This window comes from Pipistrellus hanaki (genome assembly GCF_964339955.1).
Source record: "Pipistrellus hanaki genome assembly, chromosome: 16".
NCBI lineage: Eukaryota > Metazoa > Chordata > Mammalia > Chiroptera > Vespertilionidae > Pipistrellus > Pipistrellus hanaki.
This window is the reverse complement of record NC_140518.1, coordinates 36,687,243-36,710,794: the sequence shown is the minus strand read 5'-3', so window position 1 is coordinate 36,710,794 and position 23,552 is coordinate 36,687,243. Positions and strand designations below refer to the sequence as shown.

The following is a 23,552-nucleotide window of genomic DNA, read 5'->3' as shown; positions in this document are numbered from 1 at the left end:
AAATGTAAACCTGACTTAAGATGCCCTCTCTGAACAAAGTGCCAGCTGTGTCAGGTGGCCCGGTGCTCACGGAGACTCAGCTTTTTCCTTCTCCTCCACTTTCCCAGCCACAGTCGACTCTGGTTTGCAGGCCCGGGGCGCCACCTGATGCCCGGGGAGGACACTGCCTCGCCATCTGCGCTCAGGGAGCGGATGCCTAGATACATAATCGTAGCTCCCGCTCCTGTGCCTTTAACCGTCCCCCAGCTACCTGATTCCACTCCACATAGCCTTTCGCACACAGACACCCTTTCTTTCTGCCCCATTGTTCCAACTCCTTCCTGCTCCCCCCAGAAAAGCTCTTTCTCCTTATTTGCACATCCAGTGGCTGCCCTGGTAAGTGCTCACTGCATCCATTCTTGTGCCTGGTGTGTGCGAAGGACTTTCTGTGCATTTAATTCTCACCAGGACCCCATGTACCCACATGATCGCATTTGACAGGAGAGGACACAGACTCCAAGCTCAGGTCATCTTCCCAGCTGTGCAGAGCTGGTGAGTGCTGGAAGCCCACGTGGAGCACAGGGCTGTCTCTGAAACTCATGCCCTCGCAGTGGTTCTCAGCCCCGGAAAGCTCTTAGAAAAGTGTCATTTTAAAACTGAGTTGATCTGGGGGGAAGCATGGTATGCATGATGATGGGCTGAATTGCTATCTCACCCAGATTCCTATGTGGAACTCCTCACCTCCAAGGGGACTGTGTTGGGAGACAGTCATTAAGGTAAAATGAGGTCATCAGGGTGGGGCCCAAATCCAATCTGACTGCCGTCCTTTTAAGAAAAGAGGAAATACGAGGAATACTCTTGCGTAAAGAAAAGGCCGTGTGAGGACACAGGAAGAAGACAGCCGTCTGCGTGGCGAGGAGAAAGGCTGAGGGAGAAACCCACTCTGCTGACACCTTGATATTGGACTTCCGGCTTCCAGAACCGTGAGAAAATAAATTTCTGCTGTGCAAGCCCCATTGTCTGTGGTACTTTATTATGATAGTCCTATCACGCTGACACCTCAGGAGACTTCTTTTGTTTTGCTTTGTTTTGTTTTGTTTTGTTTTGTTAGTTCCGGAGCTAATTCTATAGTATATGCAGGTGAGAATACCGGAAAAGAAAACCCTAGGAGAAAAGGCAGTCTTGGATTCTGGGGTAAAAATGGACTAACAATCTTTAGAATTCTTGAAATAATTCAGATGGTTCTCTCGGTAACTCTGCCTGTGCTCACATTTTCTTTCATTCTTGTTCTATTTACTCAACATCAACACTTCAGATAAATGAAATATTCTTTCTTATCTGCTTTCCTTTAGTTTTATGACTATCACCACAGCATTCTTTCACGCTTCTCATTGCAAAGGTATGCTATTTCATCTGTGTTGTTGGACAAACAACATATTTGTGGGTTGTTAGGAGGCCTTATCCAACATGCATACAACATTCCAAGGGTAAATAAAAGTATTTCAGGTTTCAATAACCACATTAAAAATGGGATTTGGTAGTACCTCCTGAATGTAGGCTTAAGGATGTCTGTATACTTATGGGTTTGGCACATGTTTACTGAAATATTCATTATTAATTCTCTTGAGTGTAAATTTCAGCCTAGGCTGCTGTGTTACTCGGATACTGAATTTGAATTGACAGCCTTGTTCCTCAGAGCTGAGGTGGCTTTTAGATTTATATTTTAATCACCTGGGGGATTAAAATATGGATAGCTCTGCCCCCATCCTGGACTTTATCTTTTTTTTTCTCTCTTTATTAATGTAGTAGCTTCCTTCCCAATTGCCAAAGCTTAAAGACAAAGATATCTTTTAGTTTATGAATGCATACACAAATCTGGATACATTTGGACAATGGGATATTATTCATTGATAAAATGTAATGAGCTGTGAACCCATGAAAAGACATCGAGAAAACCTAAATGCATATTACTGAGTGAAAAAAAAGCCAATCTGAAAAGGCTGTATACTGTATGATACCAACTGTATGACATTCTATAAAAGGTAAAACCATGAAGATAAAAATATCACCGGTTTCTAGGAGGAAGGGGGAGAGCCACAAATAGGCATAGCACAATACTTTTAGGAGAGTGAAAATGCTCTATCTGATATTTATATAACGATTGATGGAGTCCATGAAACTCTGGTCCATACCCAGAGCTCATACACCACCAAGAGTGAATCCTACAGTCAACCATAGACTTCAGCTGATTATGATGTGCCAATAGGTTAATCCTTGGTTAAAAATAGATAAGGAAAGAAAGAAAGAAAGAAAGAAAGAAAGAAAGAAAGAAAGAAAGAAAGAAAGAAAGCCATTATGGTGAGTGATGCTGCTAATGAGGAAAACGGGAAATGCACTGGGCAGGAAAATCTCTGCACTTCTTTCTCAATTTTGTGGTAAACCTAAAACTGCTCTAAAAACCCCATTCCGGACGTTCTAAACCACATCTCCTGAGGTGGGCCCTGGGAATCTGGAATCTGCCTTCTGTTCACCAGGGGAGCGGCCTCATGTCTGTGTGGGGTTACTGGACATGTTGTGCGATGTTGAGTACTTTGAAAGCATACGATAGGAAATTCATTTGGAATAAAGCCGGTCCCCTCAAATGAAAACAAAATGTCAAGAACCATAGTGTGAGAGCTTGTGAAAGAAACTGTGCACTGTCCACAGGAATCCTCCTGTGCGGACAAACCAACGCCCGTGAGGCTCAGAGGACGTGGCAGTGGTTCTGATTTGCATCTGCACCTCCTGCGGTCGTGCTGTGGATTGTGCTGTTACCATAAAGAATGCTGTGAGAGGAGCCTCAAGAGACACAAATACTAGCTGTGATGTGTATTCTAGATGGGATCCTGGGACAGGAAAAGGATATTAAGTAAAACCTAGAAATCTGAGTAAGTTATGGGCTTCAATTAGTAACGTGTATCAATTGGTTCATTAATTATAATAAATGTGCCACATTCATGCAAGATGTAAAAAGGGGAAATTGGATGTAGGACTCTATACCACTTTTGCAATTTTTCTATCCATCTAAAGCTGTTCTAAAATGAAAAATTTACTATTTTTATTTTTTCAGCTTTATTGAGATACAATTGACAGATACCAATGTATTAGTTTAAGGTGTACCACATATATTGTACAACGTAAGATTATATTGCAAAAGAAGTTTATTTAAAATTAAAAGTAGGGGGGACAAAAAAAATTAAATTAAAAGTAAAGGATTCCAAAGATGGCAAAAGTGCAGTTATAATTTATAATATAACCCTTGCGTTTATTACATAATTGTGATCATGTTAGCACTGAACAATGCATGCAGAAATCTTATTTTAAAGGAGAAGTAAGATTCAATTAAACTCCATGGAAAAGTTTTAACAACCACCTTGCTACTTGGTTCTATACGTTTAGGAGAGAGTACTCTGTGAAATCATAGAGACAATAAACAGCCTTAACCCTAAATGTGTTCATTGATTCTAGGTTTGTGAGCCACATGGGGACACCACTCCACTACATCTTTATTTCCATTGGGGGAAGCATTTGAAGTTATGTGACGTCTTTAGAAACTCATTTCTTGCCTAAGGCTGACAGCTGTGTACTTAGTGGTTTTCACATAAGGCACCTCGTGGGCAGGCCAGGATATTCCCATTTTCAGATCGGGGAACCAAGAGGTGAAACCACATTATTGAGGTCCCAGAAGTAGTAAATATTTGGCAGAGCCAGGATCGGAATCAGGCCGTGTGATGTTTAATCCACTTTGCAGCAGTAAGAGCTGGTCCTTAACCCTTTTAGAAGGGTATGAAATACTTCTCCTCCCTTCCTATCAGAATGCCACTGTCACTTAGGTGCCTACACATGTCTGGAGCCCCTGAACTCCACAAAGGACAACTGGGCCCCAGCTTCAGGTGGCTCCTCAGTAGTCTAACCAGGGTCCTCAATGTCGGGGCACACTGGAATCACTCGGGAGCTTCACTGATGCTTCTGTCTCAAGGCCTATATTTTGCCCATCTGGATAAGATTCATATATTGTGATTTCTTTTTTTTTTTTAAAAAATATATATATATTTTAAAATATATTTTATTGATTTTTTACAGAGAGGAAGAGAGAGGGATAGAGAGTTAGAAATATCGATGAGAGAGAATCATCAATCAGCTGCCTCTTGCACATCCCCTACTGGGAATGTGCCCGCAACCAAGGTACATGCCCTTGACCAGAATTGAACCTGGGACCCTTCAGTCCACAGGCTGATGCTCTATCCACTGAGCCAAACTAGTTTTGGCTTAAAATATATTTTTATTGATTTCAGAGAAGAAGGGAGAGGTAGAGAGAGATAGAAATATTAATGATGAGAGAATCATTGATTGGCTGCCTCCTGCACGCCCCCTACTGGGGATCAAGCTCGAAACCTGCGCATGTGCCCTTGGCCTGAATTGAACCTGGGACCCTTTAGTCAGCAGGTGGATGCTCTAGCCACTGAGCCAAACAGGGTAAGGCCATCATGATTTCTTATACAGCATTAATGAGGTGAGGTCAAGGAGGGTCATGTGAATGACTCAGGACTGCAGGATAGAGTGAGCTTGATTGAGAGGGAAAGACAACGAGCCCAAGATGAGTCTGGAGAGAGAATTTGGGGGTGTTGGCAGCATAATGAAGCCTCGGAGACAAAGAGACCCTTTTGCCTGAGAGGAACCCTGAGGTATTATCACAGTTATGAGTTTCAGTGGCAGTGGAACAAGGACAGCATTGTGAACACAGAATGAAGGGTAAACATGAGTGTGTGAGATGGCAAATGGATCATGTTAGCATGAGGTTGAGTCATAGAGAAGGGAACTTATTACGGGATGAAGTAGCTCATCTAATATTTTCTAAAATATATATCTTATTGATATTTTACAGAGAGGGAGGGAGAGGGACAGAGAGTTAGAAACATCGATGAGAGAGAAACATTGATCAGCTGCCTCCTGCACACCTCCTCCTGGGGATGTGCCCACAACCAAGGTACATGGCCTTGACCGGAATAGAACTTGGGACATTTCAGTCCACAGGATGATGCTCTATCCACTGAGCCAAAACGGCTAGGGCCATCCAAGATTTTTGCTGGGCCACATCTTCAGCTGGGAAAATGATACCATGAAAATAGGATTGGGAGTCATTTTGGCAGTCTCGTGGTTCTCTAGTCACAATGGGAATTTATGTCCCTGCGATGGTGGGAAACACTGCGACTTGATTTTCCTCCCATTGTATTTTTTTTTCAAAAGAGAGCCTCAGAAATACTCACGTAGGATGGCTTTGGCCCTGGGAAGACAAATAATTTCTACTCATATGCAAATTCAGACTAATTATTAGCACAGCCCCCAGGAGTGCTGTGATGACAGGGTGGACCTCAGGCTCAGTGGGCAGGGGCTCCATGATGGCTCAGTGATGCCTTAGATCTGGTGGCAAGTGTGCTGATTGCTTTGCGACTTTGTGAAGACTCCAGAGACCTGGTAAGGGGCCTCATAAGCTGGGGTACAGCTGTCTTCTGATCACTTGCTCCCTTGTATGTCCTGCTGTCATTTCCAGCGTACCCTCTCCCACCATTTCCAGCTCCCCTTCGCAAAGCCCAGCACTGACCCCTGTACCAGGGCAACCTTCTCTTCTCTGCCTCTCCACCTGGCACCAAACCAGGGAGCAGTCATTAGGAGGCTGAGGTTTCTGGGTGTTGTTCCATTTTATCACATGTGAAAGAGGCCATGGTTTCGTCTGAGCAATGCGGCCCTTAGAGGATCCTGAAGGCACCTTGTAGATTTAGAGACCTTGCCCAAGGAAGCTCTGCTCTCCTGACACAGCGGAAACATGATCTTGCTGGGCCAGGCTCAGACTGGTCTCCCTGGGCTCCCTGGTAGAATTGTTAACTCTAGAGAAAGACTCGACTTTTTGTTTCATCTGCTTCTGCATAGGTGGAGGTGTGAGGGGAACACTGAGGACTTAATTGAACCGTGATCAGCTTAAGCTGTTTGCTTGTGTGTGGAGGTGGGATGAATATCTCAGGGCAGCTGGGTTCTACTGAACATGGACCCAGCATGGCTAGTGCTTCTCGGGGACATGTAACACTGCCGTGTTTCTCAGGGAACACTCTCTATCTGGGGTAAAGCTCTGCCCATAGGAAATGGCTCAGTCACATTGGCAGGATGCATTTGTGCCATCCTGAGTGAGGCTTCCGGTGTGTAAGGTTGGCTAGTTGGAAGAAAGGAAGGAAGGAAGGAAGGAAGGGAGAAAGGGAAGGAGGGAGGAAGGAAGGAGGGAAGGAAGGAAGAAAGGGAGGAAGAAGAAGGGAAGGAAGGAAGGAAGGTAGGATTAAGAAAGTAGAATCAAGTGCAGTGATACAAGAAGTAGATATGAGAAGGTAGGAAGGGAAGAGCAGTTCACAGAAAGAGCAAGCTAGTCAAGCCAGTGTCCTTGTGTTAATCATATTCTAGTCCAGAGTTATACAGTAAGCCATGTCATCGATAGGTTCTGTGACTTTAAATGAAATGACTTATAATGAACCTAGTGTTACCATAAGCTAATTGATATAAACAAGAGTTAACTTCCTGTGGCATCTCAATGACGTTGAACAAAATTATATTATTCAAGGACTTGCTGTACACCTGTGGGAGAAGGGGCTTTGAAAGACCTGAGGTCTGCAAGGTGGGGTGTGCATATGGTCATTTCTTCCAGAATCCTAACCGTGGCTTACACATACATGCTGTCGGAGATGACACTGAGTGCTGTGACTCAGTCTGGTAATGCTGGTGGTGGAAGTGGAGTTCTTGCAGCGTCACAAGGAAAGCATTGCGGGAGACCCACATAGGGGAGATTGTGTTGTGATGATTTATTTGTGGCACCAGATGCAAAATCAAGAATGCCCATTCTGGGTTCCCTATATCCAATCTCTGTCCCTCCCACCATGGGAAGAGTCCAGTCTTGTCTCCATCAAGGCCAAAACAAAGGCCAGTGTCCGGAGTGTCTGTGCCATATTGAAGCTTAGGTTTGCGGTGGGACTCAGGTGGCTGCTAAGTGGTCTCAGTCCCTGTCCAGGTAGCTTAGCGCTGTTCCCATCGACCATCGGTTGCTGTGCTGCTGTAACCAGGCTCCTGCCTGAAGCCTGCGTTTGGAGAATGAATACTCGATTACCTGGGGCAAGTGCCTGTTACTAAGATTATGTCATCTCGGGCTTGGGAAGGGCCAGACCTGCTTTCAAAATAAATCAATTTCCCAAACTTTTGCAGGGCTTGCACTGGGTCCGCCTTCTAACCAATCTGCTCTTTTCCCAGGCTGGACTGACAGGCCTCTATGGTCACCATCTTGGCTACTGTTGTGCATGTGCCTACCTCCCTCTTTTTGTTCCATCCCTTCCCCTAGTGATCTCAGGGGCCAGATGGGCAATTCCCTGGGGAACGTGAAGCTGTAACTTCTTGGTGAAGCAAGCAGGCTCATGTTCGCCAGTTGATTATGCTCATTAATGTCTGATTCCCTTTCTTTATTAATATCTAGCTACCCACACTAACAGTAATAACTTGGAATGTGGCTAATGAAAGACCTGAACATTTTCAGTTGGGGGTGGTGGTGGTGCTTATGGTCACTTCTTCCAGAATCCTAGCAATGGCTTACACTTACATGCTGAGAAGATGACAGACAGCTGAAAATATAATTGCAATCAGCACCAGGCCCAAAACAGAGTTGTAAACTAATTACATAGAGGATGTGATTTAAAGTTTTAGAAATGGGTGTAGCTGTGCTGATAGCGCCCCCTTCCCATGTGTTCCGCAGACAGAAGAGAAGGGACAGGGTGAACATGAGCAGTATGCCTTTTGTTTTTCATGTGCCTGTCCCTGTGTGAATTGAAGAAGGCAGACAAGGTTTCTACCTGCCATTTTTTTTTTTTTTCCTCCAAGAGGACAACACTGCTCATAAAAACCTATTCAATGACAGTCCTGAACTTGTTAGGAGACCATGAAACATCAGCTCCTATCCAGTCTTACACATCCTCATTCACACTGGACATTGGAATGGCATTTGTGGATCATATGCCTTGGTCTCCTCCCCTCAGTAGATTCCCATTGCTCCAGATGGCCCCTACACTGGTGAGTGTAATAAATCAGGTAGTCAGGGGCAATTGCCAGGAGGATAAAGCTTATCCTCTTTCTGTCTAGCTCACATACAAGGCTGATCACATGAAGCACTGTCAATGTCTGGGTCAAACCTTAGTGTGCATCAGAACCCCTGAAGAGCTTGTTAAGCACAGATTGTTGAGCCCTAACCCCTCAATTTCTGATTCATATACTACACTTTGAGAATCACGGAGCTAGGATGTTGTTTTTCAACCTTGTTAGCTACATGTTAGAATCACTTGGGAAGCTAAAAAAGCAAACATAAACCTCTCCAAAAAAAAACCCCCACAAAAACAAAACAAAGAAAACCTTGCCTGGATTATATCTGAGATTAATTGCAACAGAATCTATATGGATGGCAATAGACAGTGATATTTTAAAGGTCTCCAGGGGATTCCAATGTGCAGCCAAGTTTGAGAATCACGAATCTAGGCTCTTGATGCAGATGCCCATTAATGCAGGTACATTAGGTAAAGTCAATGTCCACCATCATTGATTCTGAGGCAGGATACTTTTGTAGTCTGAGCACCTTGGGATGAATGTGGCTGGTGATGAATTGTGATGGTAACTGACTCCTCTTGGGTCATGGCTTGGTAATTGTGAAAAACGGTAGGCAAGCTGACTAGGGAAACAGAAAATGACTTCTGGGGAGCAGTGACAAACCTTTGGAAAGTGGAAACCATACATTTATCCTGGGGTTCTTCCCCCAAATGTGTAATTTCCCACTAGTTATTAGCCTGGGCAAGGAAAATGGATATTTCAACTGATCCAGGGTTAATAAACTCCTGGACAGTTGCAGACAGTAGGTCAAAAAAGTTAAGGATATGTGAGAGTGGCTAAAATGATAGACCTTAGAGTGTAGAGCTTAATCCCAATGATGATCTCAAGAGAAAAATTTTTTTTCTTCTATACAGGCTGTCCCAAAAAATGTATTCACACTTTGAATATTAATTAAATCTGAAAAGAAACATCAATTGAGCCACCAGCCATTAACATACACAATCTCCCTTTCTGAGAATAGTCACTCCCTATTATAGTGAGGCAAACACAAAAACCAGACCCCACAGTTGGGGTAGATTGTGACCCAGATGTGGCTAATCCTACTATCCCTTTCCCCTGAATATAATGATTGGTCCAGGGGTGAGCACCAGACCCAAACAGGGCCAATCATAGCCGTTGCCAATTGACATTTGGGACGGACAGTGTAGTTTGAGGCAACATTAGATAGGCTGGAAGGCTACTCTAACCAGTTACTTTTGAACGGACACCTGAATAACAAGAATCTGCCTGGCAGGGATGGCTCACTGGTTGAGCGTCTACCTGTGAACCAGGTGGTCACGGTTCCATTCTGACCCCGCTCAAGCCTGGGTTGCCCGCTAGATCCCCAGTGCGGGGTGTGCAGGAGGCAGCCAATCAATGATTCTCCTTTATCTCTCTTCCCTCACCCCGCTTCTCTAAAACCAATAAAAGCACATTGAAAAGAAACAAAAAATCTTGTGCAAAGAAGAGCAGAGGCAGTAACTAGTACAAACGTTCTGAAGCGAGATGGGCTGGCTGTGCTGGTTCACGACGTAAAAAAGGCTAGCGTAGGAGGAGGCTGTTCCCATTGTGTGAACCTTCAAATTTCAGTCCAAATTTCACCGCACCCCCCTCCCCACCCCCGCACAGCCTTCCAGGACCGCAGGGCAGGTCTTCCAGTGTCCCCAGCTTCTTCCCGGGATCTAGCGGGCCTGTTTACCAGACTCACGAATAAGGGATGCAGGTTGGGGGTTTTAAGAAGGTCCCCCAGTCTCTGCCCGGCGAACTCCCCATCTCTCCAGCCGTCCACACTCCGGGAGCGACATCAGCGCGCGCAGAGCGGCCGGTCGCAGGGCGGAAGTTCATCCCCGGAGCCGTTCTAGGAAACCTGGAGGACCCAGCTCCTCAGTGACCCAGGGACGGAGGTGGGCAATGGCGGGTTCCCAGGGCCACTCCAGGGGGCAGCTTTGGCAGGCGGTGGCGAGGAGGCGCCCGGGCTACGGTGCGAGTCCGCAGGAGGCTGAGCCGGAGCGGGGAGGAGGCGCCGGCGTGCGAGCCACCTGCTCCTCCCGCCCGGACAGCGGCGCGCGCTGATTGGCTGGAGCGCCGCCCGGCACCGGAAGTAGCCGGTGCCCGTCGCCAGTGAAACCAAGACAACAGCCGCGGGCTGTGCGCGAGCGGGCGGAGCGGCCCCCGGGAGCCCGAGCCGACCGAGCGTGGGGCGGGAGCGGCCTGCGGTGAGACCTCGTTCCGTCCCGGAGGGAGGGAGGAGGGCGCGAGGCTCCTGACTTCCCGGCCCGCGAGCCCAGGGGAAACCGTGTCAGGTCAGGCCCGTTCCCGACTCGGGGTCGCTTGGTGACCTTGGACTTGATGGCCAGCCCGGGCCTCCGTGTCCCACCAGCACACGGAGTGTGCGGTTCCGTGCCTGTCAGCCGCGAGGGCGGAAGAAGCAGGGGTTCCGAGGTGGGGGCCAATGGGAGCCGTGGTTTTCTGACATTCCACCCCCTAGTCAACTGCGGGGAGGAAAGGTGAGGCGCTGTCAAAAACTCAACCCCGGCCACGCCCCCTTCCAGGCACATTGTGCCTTGTGCCGGCCCCTATAGGATATTGGCTTATAAGGGTTAGTTTTGGGAAGGAGACAAGTAATAGAGCCTTCTTGATTATAGGAACCAGGGGGAGGACAGCGGAAAGGATGATAAAAGTGCTTTAAATTAAATACCATCCCGATTGGGAAAAGGAACTCATTTCTACAAATAGTTATTGTCATCAGCTATGTGTCAGATATTGTTCTAAGCTATTTAGATACACAATGAATGAAATATCTAGTTAGTCCTCAAGGGTATCACACATTCGTTATGTAGATAAGGCATTTACACAGATTCCTTTAACAAAATTTGCCAGGTCCCTGACATGTGCTAGGCACTGGGAATACCAAGATGACTAGAACGTCATCTTTGCTTACGCAAGAGGGAAGCAGACATGAAAGTAGAATAATACAATGAGGTAACTGCTACAAGGCGTCTCAGGGACAGGGAAGAAAACAGAAGGGACTGTCTGTGCCTGGTTGAGTCCCGTAGATGTTAAGTGCACAAGGTGGCCAGGCAGCGGGAATAACCTGTTTGCAAAGGCAAAGACGCTCTTAAGAATAGGGAGCACTGCAGGATCCTGAGCTTTCAACAGTCATTGGAGAGCGTGGAACAGGTGATGGAAAGGGCGACAGGGGCCTGACCAGGAGGGCATTAGGAGCCATGTTAAGTTTTTATTCTGTAGGTTTTGGGAAGCAATGAACAGGAAGCGACACGATAACCATAGTACAAAGAAAGAGGTGAGTGAAAAGCTGGTTCAGAGGACCAAGAAAGAACCTCCTTCCTGCAGGTGTTAGTGGAAACTTTGGGGAGGAGCTGATTCTTTTTAAAAAAAATATATTTTATTGATTTTTTTACAGAGAGGAAGAGAGAGGGATAGAGTTAGAAACATCGATGAGAGAGAATCATCGACCAGCTGCCTCTTGCACACCCCCTACTGGGGATGTGTCCGCAACCAAGGTACGTGCCCTTGACCGGAATTGAACCCGGGACTCTTCAGACGCTCTATCCACTGAGCCAAACTGGTTTCGGCAGGAGCTGATTCTTATACTAGAAATTGAGTATCTGGCCTTTCAGAAGTTAAGGGAAAGGATTTGTATCAAAAGTAAATGCTTTTGTAATGTAATTAAGACTACAGCTCAAGTTGGCTTAATGCATGCTATTAACTCTCCTCATTGGAAGACAATAGGCAGAGTGGTTTCAGGACTGACTTAATCTCTTGGCCCTGGTTTCATTTCCCCTCAATTTTCTTAGCTTTACCTGCCATCACCCACAACTTGCTTGTGAAATGGCAGTAGCAGTTCCAGGCAACCAAGTCTCTTCCTGAGACTTCTCTAAGGATGGCAGGAAACTATTCCCAGAAGCTCCCAGCAAACTTCCTCAGCTTGTCACTGCGCCAGATGAAGGCATACGTTCACTTCTGAACCAGTTCCTGCTGTTTGGAGCAGTCACTTGCAAATGGATGGTATTAATCTGACTGGGTTAACTCCGTTGGGATTCACTCCTGGAGTTCTGAGAGCAAGGCCACTGCAAACTTTTTTTCTCAAATACCCCATGCCATTTCCCTGCATACCTGTCCTTGGTTCCTTGCGCTCACCACATTCTTCACCTTCTCTGTGACCCCCATCTACCAGCATCCTATTCTTCCCTCCCTCCACTTCATTTGCCTCCCTGTCTCAGTCATCCCAAGTGTGTCCTGATTAACATGCTCAAGTCCCTCCCTCTCTCTTCCATCATGCATATCTCTAGACTCTCAGCTGCCCTGGGGATGTCAGAAGTGTCACTGGAGAAAGATAGGAAGCCTATTGACTTCTCCTCACACTGATGCTCTCTATCATACTTGTCTCCCAAGGAAGTTGTGAGGGGTTAACAGGCTATTGTCTATAAGTTGCTTAGCACACAGTACATATTAAGCACTCACCATTACTCTCCACATCAAAATGTCAGTGAATCCTCACTTCTTTCTTATCTACACATAATACATTGATGTTAGAATGTTCTTTCTGCTCCTTTATTCCTTCTGTACTTCCTGGCCTCTGATGATTTGCTTACCCCATTCTCTGCTCAAAATGCTATTGTGCAGTAGCCTTTGAACTGAAATACATAGAGGATGTACACAAACCCTTTCTGTAACATCTGTGGGCACATGGATTGTTGAATGGGAATCAGTTTCTAGATCCTTGACTTCAATATTTATCGTTGCTTACAACCAATGTACTTGAGATTGGGCCTGTGGTCTATAGCTTTCTCTTTTCCTCCTTTACAAAAGAAAGACACGTCTCTCACCCTCCTGAATTTTGCTATGGTGTATTACTCTGGGTAGAAAAACCTCTGGAGTAATACACAAAGGGAGGGTTTGTTGAGAAAGTAAAGGATCCTGGACCTTTTGTAATTTAAGTCCCAATCTTTGCTTTCAACAAAATTTTTAAAACATCAAATCAAACTGTCAGCTGATAGATTATTTATTTATTACTGCAAATTACAATATGATTTTTGGCAGGTAAGTTCAAAGGATTGAGTGTTATTTGCTATCACAAGAGGTGTTGTAAACTCTGACTTATGCAATTTGGGCAAACTCAGGTCCAGTCACAGTATTTAGGGTCAGTCTGATAAGCACAACAGGAATATGATTCTAATTCAGAAAAAGGAATCTAATCACTTGTATTATATCTTCCCTGTCTGCCCTCAGAAGTGTAGTGGCAGTCAAGATGGGGGATAGGAAAAAAGCATGAACTGACAATGTATCTATAATACTGCTGCTGTGCACATGGTTAGCTACTTGGTAGATCAGACCTTGGGTAGGAATAGATGCACCAGATGGAGAGTGGGATAACTTCAGTCATTAAGACTGCCTAACACAGTGTTTCCAAACCTGATAGGTCATCAGAATCACCTGTGATACCTGTTAAAAATACATATCCCTTGGCCCACTTTTGGAGATTCTGATTTTGAGAGTTATGAGATGGGAAATAAGTATTTTAAAAGATTTCCCAGTTGATTCTTATGCATCCAGCCTAGTTCCAAGCCAGAGTTATTATTTAAGATTCATCAAAATAGAACAAAACAAAATAAAAAAAAACCCCATCTTGCTATGATCATAAGCCTACTTAACAATTTTCAGAGCCTACTAAGCAATTTTCAGTGTTTTATGTGGTTTCCCATTGTAGATTTTCATCTGGGCATTGTAGTCCTTTCAGAGCATATTTCTCATTGTTAATGAATAGGTGGGTATCTGGTTTATGCATTAGTATTTTGTGAATGAGGTTTTCTGAGCCTGCTCTAGGATGCATTAAACACACGCACACACACACACACACACACACACACAACACAAGTCCAAGTCTGCTGCTCTGAAGACTATTCTGAACCATGGAGATCCAGTTGAGGTCTGCTTGTTACCCCCCAGACTGAAGACCAAGAATGGTCATCCTCAGGTGGCACCTCCATCTTATCTCTCTCCAGAAACAGCTAATTTCAATTCAGAAAAGTGAAGTGAGAAACAGAAAGATAGGAAATTAGGTTTGAAAATGTAAATTTAGTCTATGAGTAGTAGAGTGTTTTCATGTGAGGATGAGGTTTAATGTGTGACTGTTCCTCTGGGAAAATCAACCAAATGGAGATTGGCTTTGATTTTTATATGAGGAGATACCTGTAAAGCAGTATTTTCCAGATGATATTTATATTGTGTCACTGGTAGAATGCGAAGCAAAGGAATGGTCTGATGGGTCAAATTTAGTAAATGACATTAATAGTGTGTCATTGGTAGAATGTGAGGCAACAGAATGGTCAGATGGGGTCAAATTTAGTTGGGGAAGACTTTCTGGATTTGAATTTTGAACCAGATCTTGAAGCTGGAGATAGGTGCTTACCTAACTTTTATATCTTTATCTTGTTTTATGGTGTACAAGTGATTTTCCATATGGTGTGGCCATGAATGATGACTTTGTAAAGAGCTAGATGATGGAAAAGAAGTAACTGTAGGAGAGATGAGGGTGAGAAGGAAAGGCCAGAGAGAGGGCCTGAAGTAGATAGGGACTTGTGCTTGGCTGAGTATTAGAAATTTAAGACAGTACGTTCCAACTCAAATGGTACTGTGGGTGAAGATAGCTAAATTGTCTACAATGGATCCTTACAATTATATGGAAATGTATTATCTATAATTTTCAATAAATAAGAGAAATCCAGTTTTGGGGTGCCCACCTACTCCATGGGAAAATAAGAGAAATGCTAAGGCAGGAAAAGTTGAAGAAGATTCCAGTTTATTTTGAGGAGTAGCACTAAGGGTTTCCAAGGCTTCAGGATTCCAATAGGAGATAAATTCCTAGCAGGTGTTGGAGGTATTGAGTGGGGCAGGGAGACTGGTGAGGGGCGGTATTACCAGGCTGCACTGATGAGTGACTAAAGAGGCCCCAGGGTAGGATTGTGGTAGTAACTACCATCCTGAGGATGACTGGGGCCATTGTTAGATTTAATCACCCTTTATCTTGATTAATTCATCAACCTTCTAACCGATTTCTCTATGTCTAGGAATAGTACATTCTAGTTCAGCCACTGAACGGTCACTGGTGTACATCTACCTAATGTTAGCCTGACAACGGACTATTCTTGGTTTAACTAAAGTCCCATAGGTGCCCATTCCCCTTGAGAATCACCTTTCACAGTTAACACTTTTACTAATGGGATGATTGTGTTCCTCAGATTTGCTATGGTACAAAAATCCACTGGCCTAGGCAAAGAAAGGGCCTCTTCAATGTTAGCTTCATGTTGCTTACTACCTGAACAGAGACCAGGCTTATTCTCCATCATTTGGACTTCTGTGACTGGGACAGCTAAATTCCTAGGGCCATTGTGCCAGTTAGGAGTAGTGGCTTTATAAATAAAAAACAAAACACATAATGGCTCAAGCAAGGCAAAGTATTTTTTTCTTAAATAAAAGAAGTACAGAGGCAGACATTCCAGGGCTGCTATATCAGCTCCATGGAATCATCAGGGACCCAGGTTCTTTCCAGCTCTTGTCCTATCATAGGGAATGCCAGAGTACTCATGGTTCAAGACAGCACTCCAACTGTCAGCTCGTGCCCCAGGCATAAGAGGGAAGAAGAGGGTGAATAAATGCCATCCTCTCATCCTGAAGGAGACCTCCCATAAGTTCTATGTTTTTTCATTTGCATCATCTTCTCTTGTTGGCCAGAAGTTGGTCACATGGTAATACCTAGCTGCAAAGAAGTCTGAGAATTTCTTATTTTTCCTTCAAATTAAAAGAGAAAGTTTATATAGAAAGATAAAGAGGTAGTAAAAGTGAGCTGTAGAAGAAATGGGCTAAGAAAATAAATTACAAAGGCAAATGGCCCTGCTATAACCGGTTTGGCTCAGTGGATAGAGCGTTGGCCTGTGAACTGAAAGGTCCCAGGTTCGATTCTGGTCAAGGGCATGTACCTTGGTTGCAGGCACATCCCAATGGGGAGTGTGCAGGAGCAGCTGATCAATGTTTCTCTCTCATTGAAGTTTCTAACTCTCTATCCCTCTCTGTAAAAAAATTAATAAAATATGTTAAAAATAAAAGCAAAAGGCCCTTGGAGTGTAGGAAAGTACACTTAAAAAGAAGATTTGAATGGGCGTGCTCTGGGGGTAGGGGGTGGGGGAGCCGAGAATTTATTTATTTAGCTAGGCTTTTTACTATACTAAATTAATTCATTATTTTGTTGCTGATGAGGGAGGAAAGAATGGAAATTGGGATAGACAACTAAAAATCTTTGCCACAGCCTTTTAAGAAGTTTTTAAAAAGTATAGGCTTTGGTTGGGGGTGTGGGGGGGAGATAAGGACACATATGTAATAACTTAATCAATAAAGAAATTTTTTAAAAAGTATAGGCTTTGGGTCTATAAACATACTAAAAAAATTCTATAAAGGGACCAGCTACAAAATTGGTATGCGAAAATCAACAACATTGCTATCTATATAAATAATAACCAATTGGAAAATATATGAAAAACATACTAAAAGAAAATTCATACAGAGGCATGATAGATACAAACATTAAGATAAGTTAGGAAATTTTACAAAATTATACTAAAATTTATTTAGAAAAATATTAAAATAGGAAATATGTGAAAAAGAAGACTAATGAGAGAGAACTTGCTCTAACATTTTAAACAAGGTATAGTAGTTTGAACAATTCAGTATTAGAGAGCAAATAGAACTAAGTGGAGTCTGAAAATTGACCCAGAAATTAACCCAAATATATATGGCCTTTTAGGACAGTGGTCGGCAAACTGTGGCTCTTTGGCCCCTTGAGTGTGGCTCTTCCACAAAACACCACAGCCTGGGCAAGTCTATTTTGAAGAAGTGGCATTAGAATAAGTTTAAGTTTAAAAAATTTGGCTCTCAAAAGAAATTCAATCATTGTACTGTTGATATTTGGCTCTATAGACTAATGAGCTTGCTGACCACTGGACTAGGATATAGGTGACATTTCAAATCGGCAGCAGAAAGGAAAATAGTTATTTATACAATTTACTAACAATCTGGAGAGAATTAAGCTAGAACCTTACTTCATAAAAATGTAAGGGAGTCAAAGGTAGAAGTAACTACTTTTGTGCTAGTTATAGCTAAGTCATGTTAACTGTTTGAATGGGTACATATACAATCCCCTGTTCTGTAAAGCTGGTGAGTACCACAGTACTGGGCTCAGGAAATTTCTCTTGCTACTCATTTTATGGTAACTTTTCTATAAATCCAAAAGTTGTTTGTATTGTCATTTTTTGCCCCTTCTCCCAACCTTTTCTATACCATGTATTAATATAGCCACCATTTCCCCTAAATGTTTTTCTTGCCAAACCTCAGGTACTTCCCCAACTCATTGTTAATGTTATGGAATTTTAATCAGCACCTCCTTACCATCCACTTCCTTTTTTTCTCCTTAACGCTCTTCCTCTGATAATTTATCTTACTCTTTTCAGTTAGCATATGCTGTATGTTTAGCATGTCCACCATAATTATTAACATCTTCCTTCTCTTCAGTTACATTCTACAATTTCACCAGGTACCAAGACTGTTTTTGAGTGTTGTCAGAGCCATGTCAAAGCTCCATACTCTTCTATTATAGCATTAGTTTCATTTAGATATGATATGGCCTCTTCACATACTTACTCTCTCTCATTTCAGATTGTAAGATGGGGACTGAGAACAAGAAGGTAATTCCCAAGGAAGAAATTTCTGAAGAATCTGAGCCACACGGGGCAATATTAGAAAATCTTCCAAAGTTAGTTTACGAGGGTCACGAGTTTGGAATGGCATGTGAAGACAGTTTGGAGGGGCATTCAAGAGAATCCACAGAAGAGATTATGGAGCAGATGTCTCCTGAGGAGAGAGACTTTGAATCAGGGCTGATTATTTTTAAGAAATCACCTTCAAGTGAGAAATACCAGGAGAATGAAAGTGACAGAGTCTGCAATTCCAGCCCAGACCTGATTACACATCAGGGAGATATTACAGCACAGACAGTTAGTACATTTGCTATCTCTGGCCAAAACTTCATAGAGAATTTAGAACCTAAAAAAACACAGAGAAGTTCTGTGGGAGAAAAGCCTCATACATGCAAAGAATGTGGGAAATCCTTTAATCAGAATTCACATCTTATCCAGCATATGAGAGTTCATAGTGGAGAGAAACCCTTTGAATGCAAAGAATGTGGAAAAACATTTGGAACGAACTCAAGCCTTCGTAGGCACCTGAGAATTCATGCTGGAGAGAAGCCCTTTGCTTGTAATGAATGTGGAAAGGCTTTCATTCAGAGTTCACATCTTATTCACCATCATAGAATTCATACTGGAGAGAGACCTTATAAATGTGAGGAATGTGGTAAAGCCTTCAGTCAGAATTCAGCCCTTATTCTACATCAAAGAATCCACACTGGAGAGAAACCATACGAATGTAATGAATGTGGGAAAACCTTTAGGGTTAGTTCACAGCTTATTCAGCACCAGAGAATTCATACTGAAGAAAGATATCACGAATGCAGTGAGTGTGGCAAAGCCTTCAAGCATAGCTCAGGCCTTATTAGACACCAGAAAATTCATACTGGAGAAAAACCATATCTTTGTAATGAATGTGGAAAAGGCTTTGGTCAGAGTTCTGAGCTTATCAGGCATCAAAGAATTCATACAGGGGACAAACCATATGAATGTAATGAATGTGGAAAAACTTTTGGCCAGAACTCAGAGATTATTAGACATATTAGAATTCATACTGGCGAGAAGCCTTATGTATGTAAAGAATGTGGGAAGGCCTTTAGGGGGAACTCAGAACTTCTTAGACATGAGAGAATTCATACTGGAGAGAAACCCTATGAATGCTTTGAGTGTGGAAAAGCTTTTAGGCGGACCTCTCATCTTATCGTCCACCAGAGGATTCATACTGGAGAGAAACCTCATCAGTGTAATGAATGTGCAAGAACCTTCTTGGACAAATCTGAGCTGCTTCTCCACCAGAAAATTCACATTGGAGAGAAACCTTATAAATGTAATGAGTGTGGGAAAACATTCAGCCAGCATTCTCAACTTATCATACATCAGAGAATTCACACTGGAGAGAAGCCTTATGAGTGCCAAGAATGTCAGAAGACTTTTAGTCGGAGCTCTCACCTCCTCCGACATCAAAGTGTTCACTGTATGGATTGATTGCAAAATAGGAAGGCTTTCTGTGGAAAGCTGAAGTTAGACTTATTCATAACCTAAATCCAGTTTTTCAAGTCAACTGAATGGAGAGAACCTCTTCTGTCCTGATTTTAATTTAAACATTTGGTCAAATAGTATGAGGCACTTTTATGATTTATTCATTTAGAAGTTTCAGTGTACTGAGTTAAATTATAAAAACTGTTTCAGGCCTTAATTCTCTGCCCCTCTTTCCTTCTTCCTCCCTTAGTGAGTCACATACCATTAGGGGTTTGTATACCAGCCATCTAGCCTCAATTTGCACTCTTCAGGAAAACTGGAGGAATGTGATTCCTCCACTTCCTAAGAATGGGAGTCAACTCATTGAATGTTATCCCCTAAAATGCTGAAAAGTTGCAGCTTAAAAGACACACTTTGTTCTCTTGTCCAATATTTAGCACTGGAATAATTTAGTAAGCTTTTATTAGCTTCAGATTCTTTCGAACATGCTATCAAGTTTCCATTGAAGATGGCAGCATGAATAAAATGGAAATCTGGATATTTAATAATGACCTGCTCAAAAAGGTTTCCAGGACAGAGGAAACTGACAGGCAAATTTTAGGGTCATAAGTAAAGGCCCTTAGAATCTAGAAGGGCTGGTGAGCAAGGCCAGGGGATGGAAAACACGTGAGGCCAGCATGGGCAGAGCAGCTGTTTAGCAGCTATTTCACTTTGGGCTACTTTGACTGCTCCCAGGAACTTAGCTGCATTCGTTTTGGCCCCAGCTCCTGCTGCTTCTGATAGATACCACGTCAGGAAGTAGCAGAGAGCACGGTGCAGCTTTACTATCACCAGACACTTGGCCACAGTTATGATCCGGTTCACCTGACTGGCCAGGGCCATCTTGCCAAAGCACTTAATACTCTCATGACCTGGATCCCAATGGACTGATAGGACTTTTTTCATTTTGCCCTTGGCCTTAGAATTCTCTTTCTTCAGCCTCTCTACATGAATTTTCTGTGTTCCTCCTATGTATTTTTCCTTTGAGGAAATACATCCTCATTTTTTCACATGTTTCTGAGGCAGTGGATGGGAGTGGGAATTGCACTAATGGGGACCCTGCAGGCTTAGGGTCTGGTTTTAGAGCTAGATCACCTGTTAGTTCCTAATTTTCTCTAAAATGAGGGGAGTTGAACTAAATTATCTCTGAAGTTTCAATCAATCCAATAGTTCTTTGGTTCCTTTTAAAATCTAACTTTATATACCTTAAGTGTTTTATTTTAAAAATTTCCTTTATTACTCTAATACTAATCACTAGTATTTATTGTGTTTCCTACATGACAGGCACAATGCCAGTTTACACTTTTATTTTCACAGCATATCTATGGTCTAGGCCAGTGGTCGGCAAACTCATTAGTCAACAGAGCCAAATATCAACAGTAAAATGATTAAAATTTCTTTTGAGAGCTGAAAACCGACTTTTGCGCATGGGCCACAAAGTTTTAATCGCACTGTACGTGCACGTCCGCACGTGGTATTTTGTGGAAGAGCCACACTCCAGGGGCCAAAGAGCCGCATGTAGCTCTTGAGCCACAGTTTGCCCACCACTGGTCTAGGTACTCTTAGTCTTTTTTTTTTTTAAAAACAGCTTTGTTAAGCATACTTAACATACCATAAAATTCACCTGTTTTAAATGTTGAGTTGAATGCTTTTTAGTTGGTTTACAGTTGCACACCCATCAATAATGAGGGTAGTTCTACTCCAATTTAAAAGATGAAGATGGGTAGGAGGGATTTAGAATCTGGGATAACTAAATAAGTTACTTATTACCTGCTAAGTAACTTACCCATGATCACACAGCTGGTAAGAACCCAAACTCCATCCCTGGTCTGTGCTTTTAACCACTGTGCTGTGCTATGGGTAGGTGGATTCATTACTGGCTTATTTGAAGTCATTTGCACATTTTATATTATTGCTTCATAGACTTGAATATAAAGGATTTATATCAATTTCTTGGGAAAATAACTGGTCACAGCCAGTATTCTGTGCCCCAGTATATGAACTTCCAGGATCATACACTTGGCTTGAGAAAAGGGCTGTACAAATAAACAGTTGATTTCACAGTTTCCACATCCTTTCAGGTACTTCTGCCTGTAACAGTCCAATTAGCAGAAGTTCTTTAACATCTCTTTCTAAAGGGTGATTACAAGTGAAGTGTAATCTGAAGCTCAAATTGAATTATAGCCAGATCATATCTTTCTCAGATGAAACCTCGATGTCATCTATCCCTTTAACTTCTGGTTTCTGTGTTTGTATATTTTATTTCCACATTCAACCCTTACCAGCCCTTAATTTAGATTCCAGCACCTCTCCAGACCTCCCTCCCGCCCCCCCAAGAATCCTCTCACACAAGCACATCCATGATTAATATGACTTTCCTGAAGATGCTGTTGTGTAAGAGGTGGAGAAGTGGGTTCACATCCTAGCAGACATTTTGACCTCAGATGTCCCTTGGCCAAATCACCACCGAAGTTTTTCTCTGTCCTCCCTCAGGGCTCTGTCACCTTGGCTCCCTTTTTATTTTTTCTTCAGATACCCAATCCCTGTCCTCAGTGCAATTACCTTGTTACACCCACTGCTCAGCAAAAGAAAAGATCCGTCAGTTAACAATCCATTGGGACATTCATTAGTAGGCAGTTAAGTGACCAACTTGCATGTACCTAGCATATTGGGGTGTAGGTCTCACATACCATTTCAAGAAGAATCTTCCAACAAGAGGAATTCAGGTGAATGAAATTATTCCCACGTTGTTATATATACTATACACACATCCAGTGACCTCATTCCCTACTATTGTCCATTTCCGTTGCCTCTGGGTTTCTCCTTGTTTGCCTCCCTCCCTCTCAATTTACTTGGGAGTCAAAACCTGACCATCAGTTTAACTGGTAGTCACAATTTGGTGCAAGTAAAATTCTATCAAGGAAGAGAAAAAACATGAACTTTATTAATTTTAGAACCATTTGAAAAACCAGGTCTCATAATCTCAAAGGCCTGCCTAAATACCCACAAAGACCTTCAGAATTTTTGCAGCTATGTCCACGTATGTTTCCATCCTTCCCTAATTAAACGGTTTTAATGGTATGTTAACTTTTGGATAAGTAAAGTATTTCTTCATAATTTTACTGATTCAACACCTGATGTTTATTCTAAAGTACATTGTTTCATTATGGTCTTAATATGATTTTGTATAATAGTCCCTATCCTGTGTCACCATAGTACCCCACCCTGTTGTGCTCTGTTAGTGTCTGGTTTTGCATAAGCTGATCACTCTGTCCTTGATCTTCTGCTCTGCTTAGTGAGCTCCTTTACCTTTCATAATGGGACAAGTGTTAACCTATTTGTGTATGTTTGTGTGTGTGTGTGTGTGTGTGTGTGTGTGTGTGTAATTTTTCATGATTAACAACTTAATGTAAGATATTCTGAGAACTTGGAGGTTTTTTTTGTATGTGTGTTTTTAAAATGTGTATTTTTATTAATTTCAGAGAGGAAGGGAGGAGAAGAAAAAGAGAAACATCAATGATAAGAATCATTGATGGGTTCCCTCATACATACCTCCTATTGGGAATTGAGCCCCAAACCAGGGCATATACCCTGATGGGAATAGAACCGTGACCTCCTGGTTCAACGTTCAACCATTGAACTATGCTGGTTGGGTGAATTCATTTTCTGTTTTGTTTTAAATCACCTTATTACTGAGATGTCTGGGCTGGTGTTTATTATTGTTATTGGCTAAGGTACATTAAAAAAAAAAAAGTGTTCTAAGTGATTCCTGGTCTAAGGCAAGCCCCTAAGGTTGTTAGGTCAGGGATCTTTGGAACTCAGGAAAGCTCTGCCTACAAAAATGTGCATGAGTTTCAGGGAATTCATGGACCATCTGAAACCCATCCTTGAACCCCTGTAGTACTTTACAAGTTCCTAAAAGCAAAGTTTTACCTTAAAAACAAAAAACAACAAAACAACAACCAAGTAATCACAATAACCTTTCCCTCACTGCATCCTTCAGCTTTTGGAATAAAACTATGTGAAAATTACCTGCATAGGCCAACCCCCGAAAATGGACTGGAGATGGCGTCTCAGTAAAATCTAGTGGACTGGCTA

General features: G+C 42.8%; 1 protein-coding gene across 2 annotated transcripts; it reads left to right on the top strand.

The window, feature by feature from the left end:
- Positions 1 to 9,971: 9,971 nt before the first annotated feature.
- Positions 9,972 to 23,119, top strand: ZFP3 (ZFP3 zinc finger protein). Of its 2 annotated transcripts, none has more exons than XM_084863300.1 (2): positions 9,972 to 10,082; positions 17,908 to 23,119. In XM_084863300.1, the coding sequence occupies exon 2, from the start codon at positions 17,916 to 17,918 to the stop codon at positions 19,419 to 19,421; it is 1,506 nt and encodes a 501-aa protein (XP_084719426.1). In that variant the 5' UTR covers positions 9,972 to 10,082; positions 17,908 to 17,915; the 3' UTR covers positions 19,422 to 23,119. The 2 variants fall into 2 exon arrangements, with proteins under 2 accessions (XP_084719426.1, XP_084719425.1); XM_084863299.1 differs by lacking the exon at positions 9,972 to 10,082 and adding an exon at positions 10,286 to 10,394.
- The last annotated feature ends 433 nt before the right edge of the window (positions 23,120 to 23,552 follow it).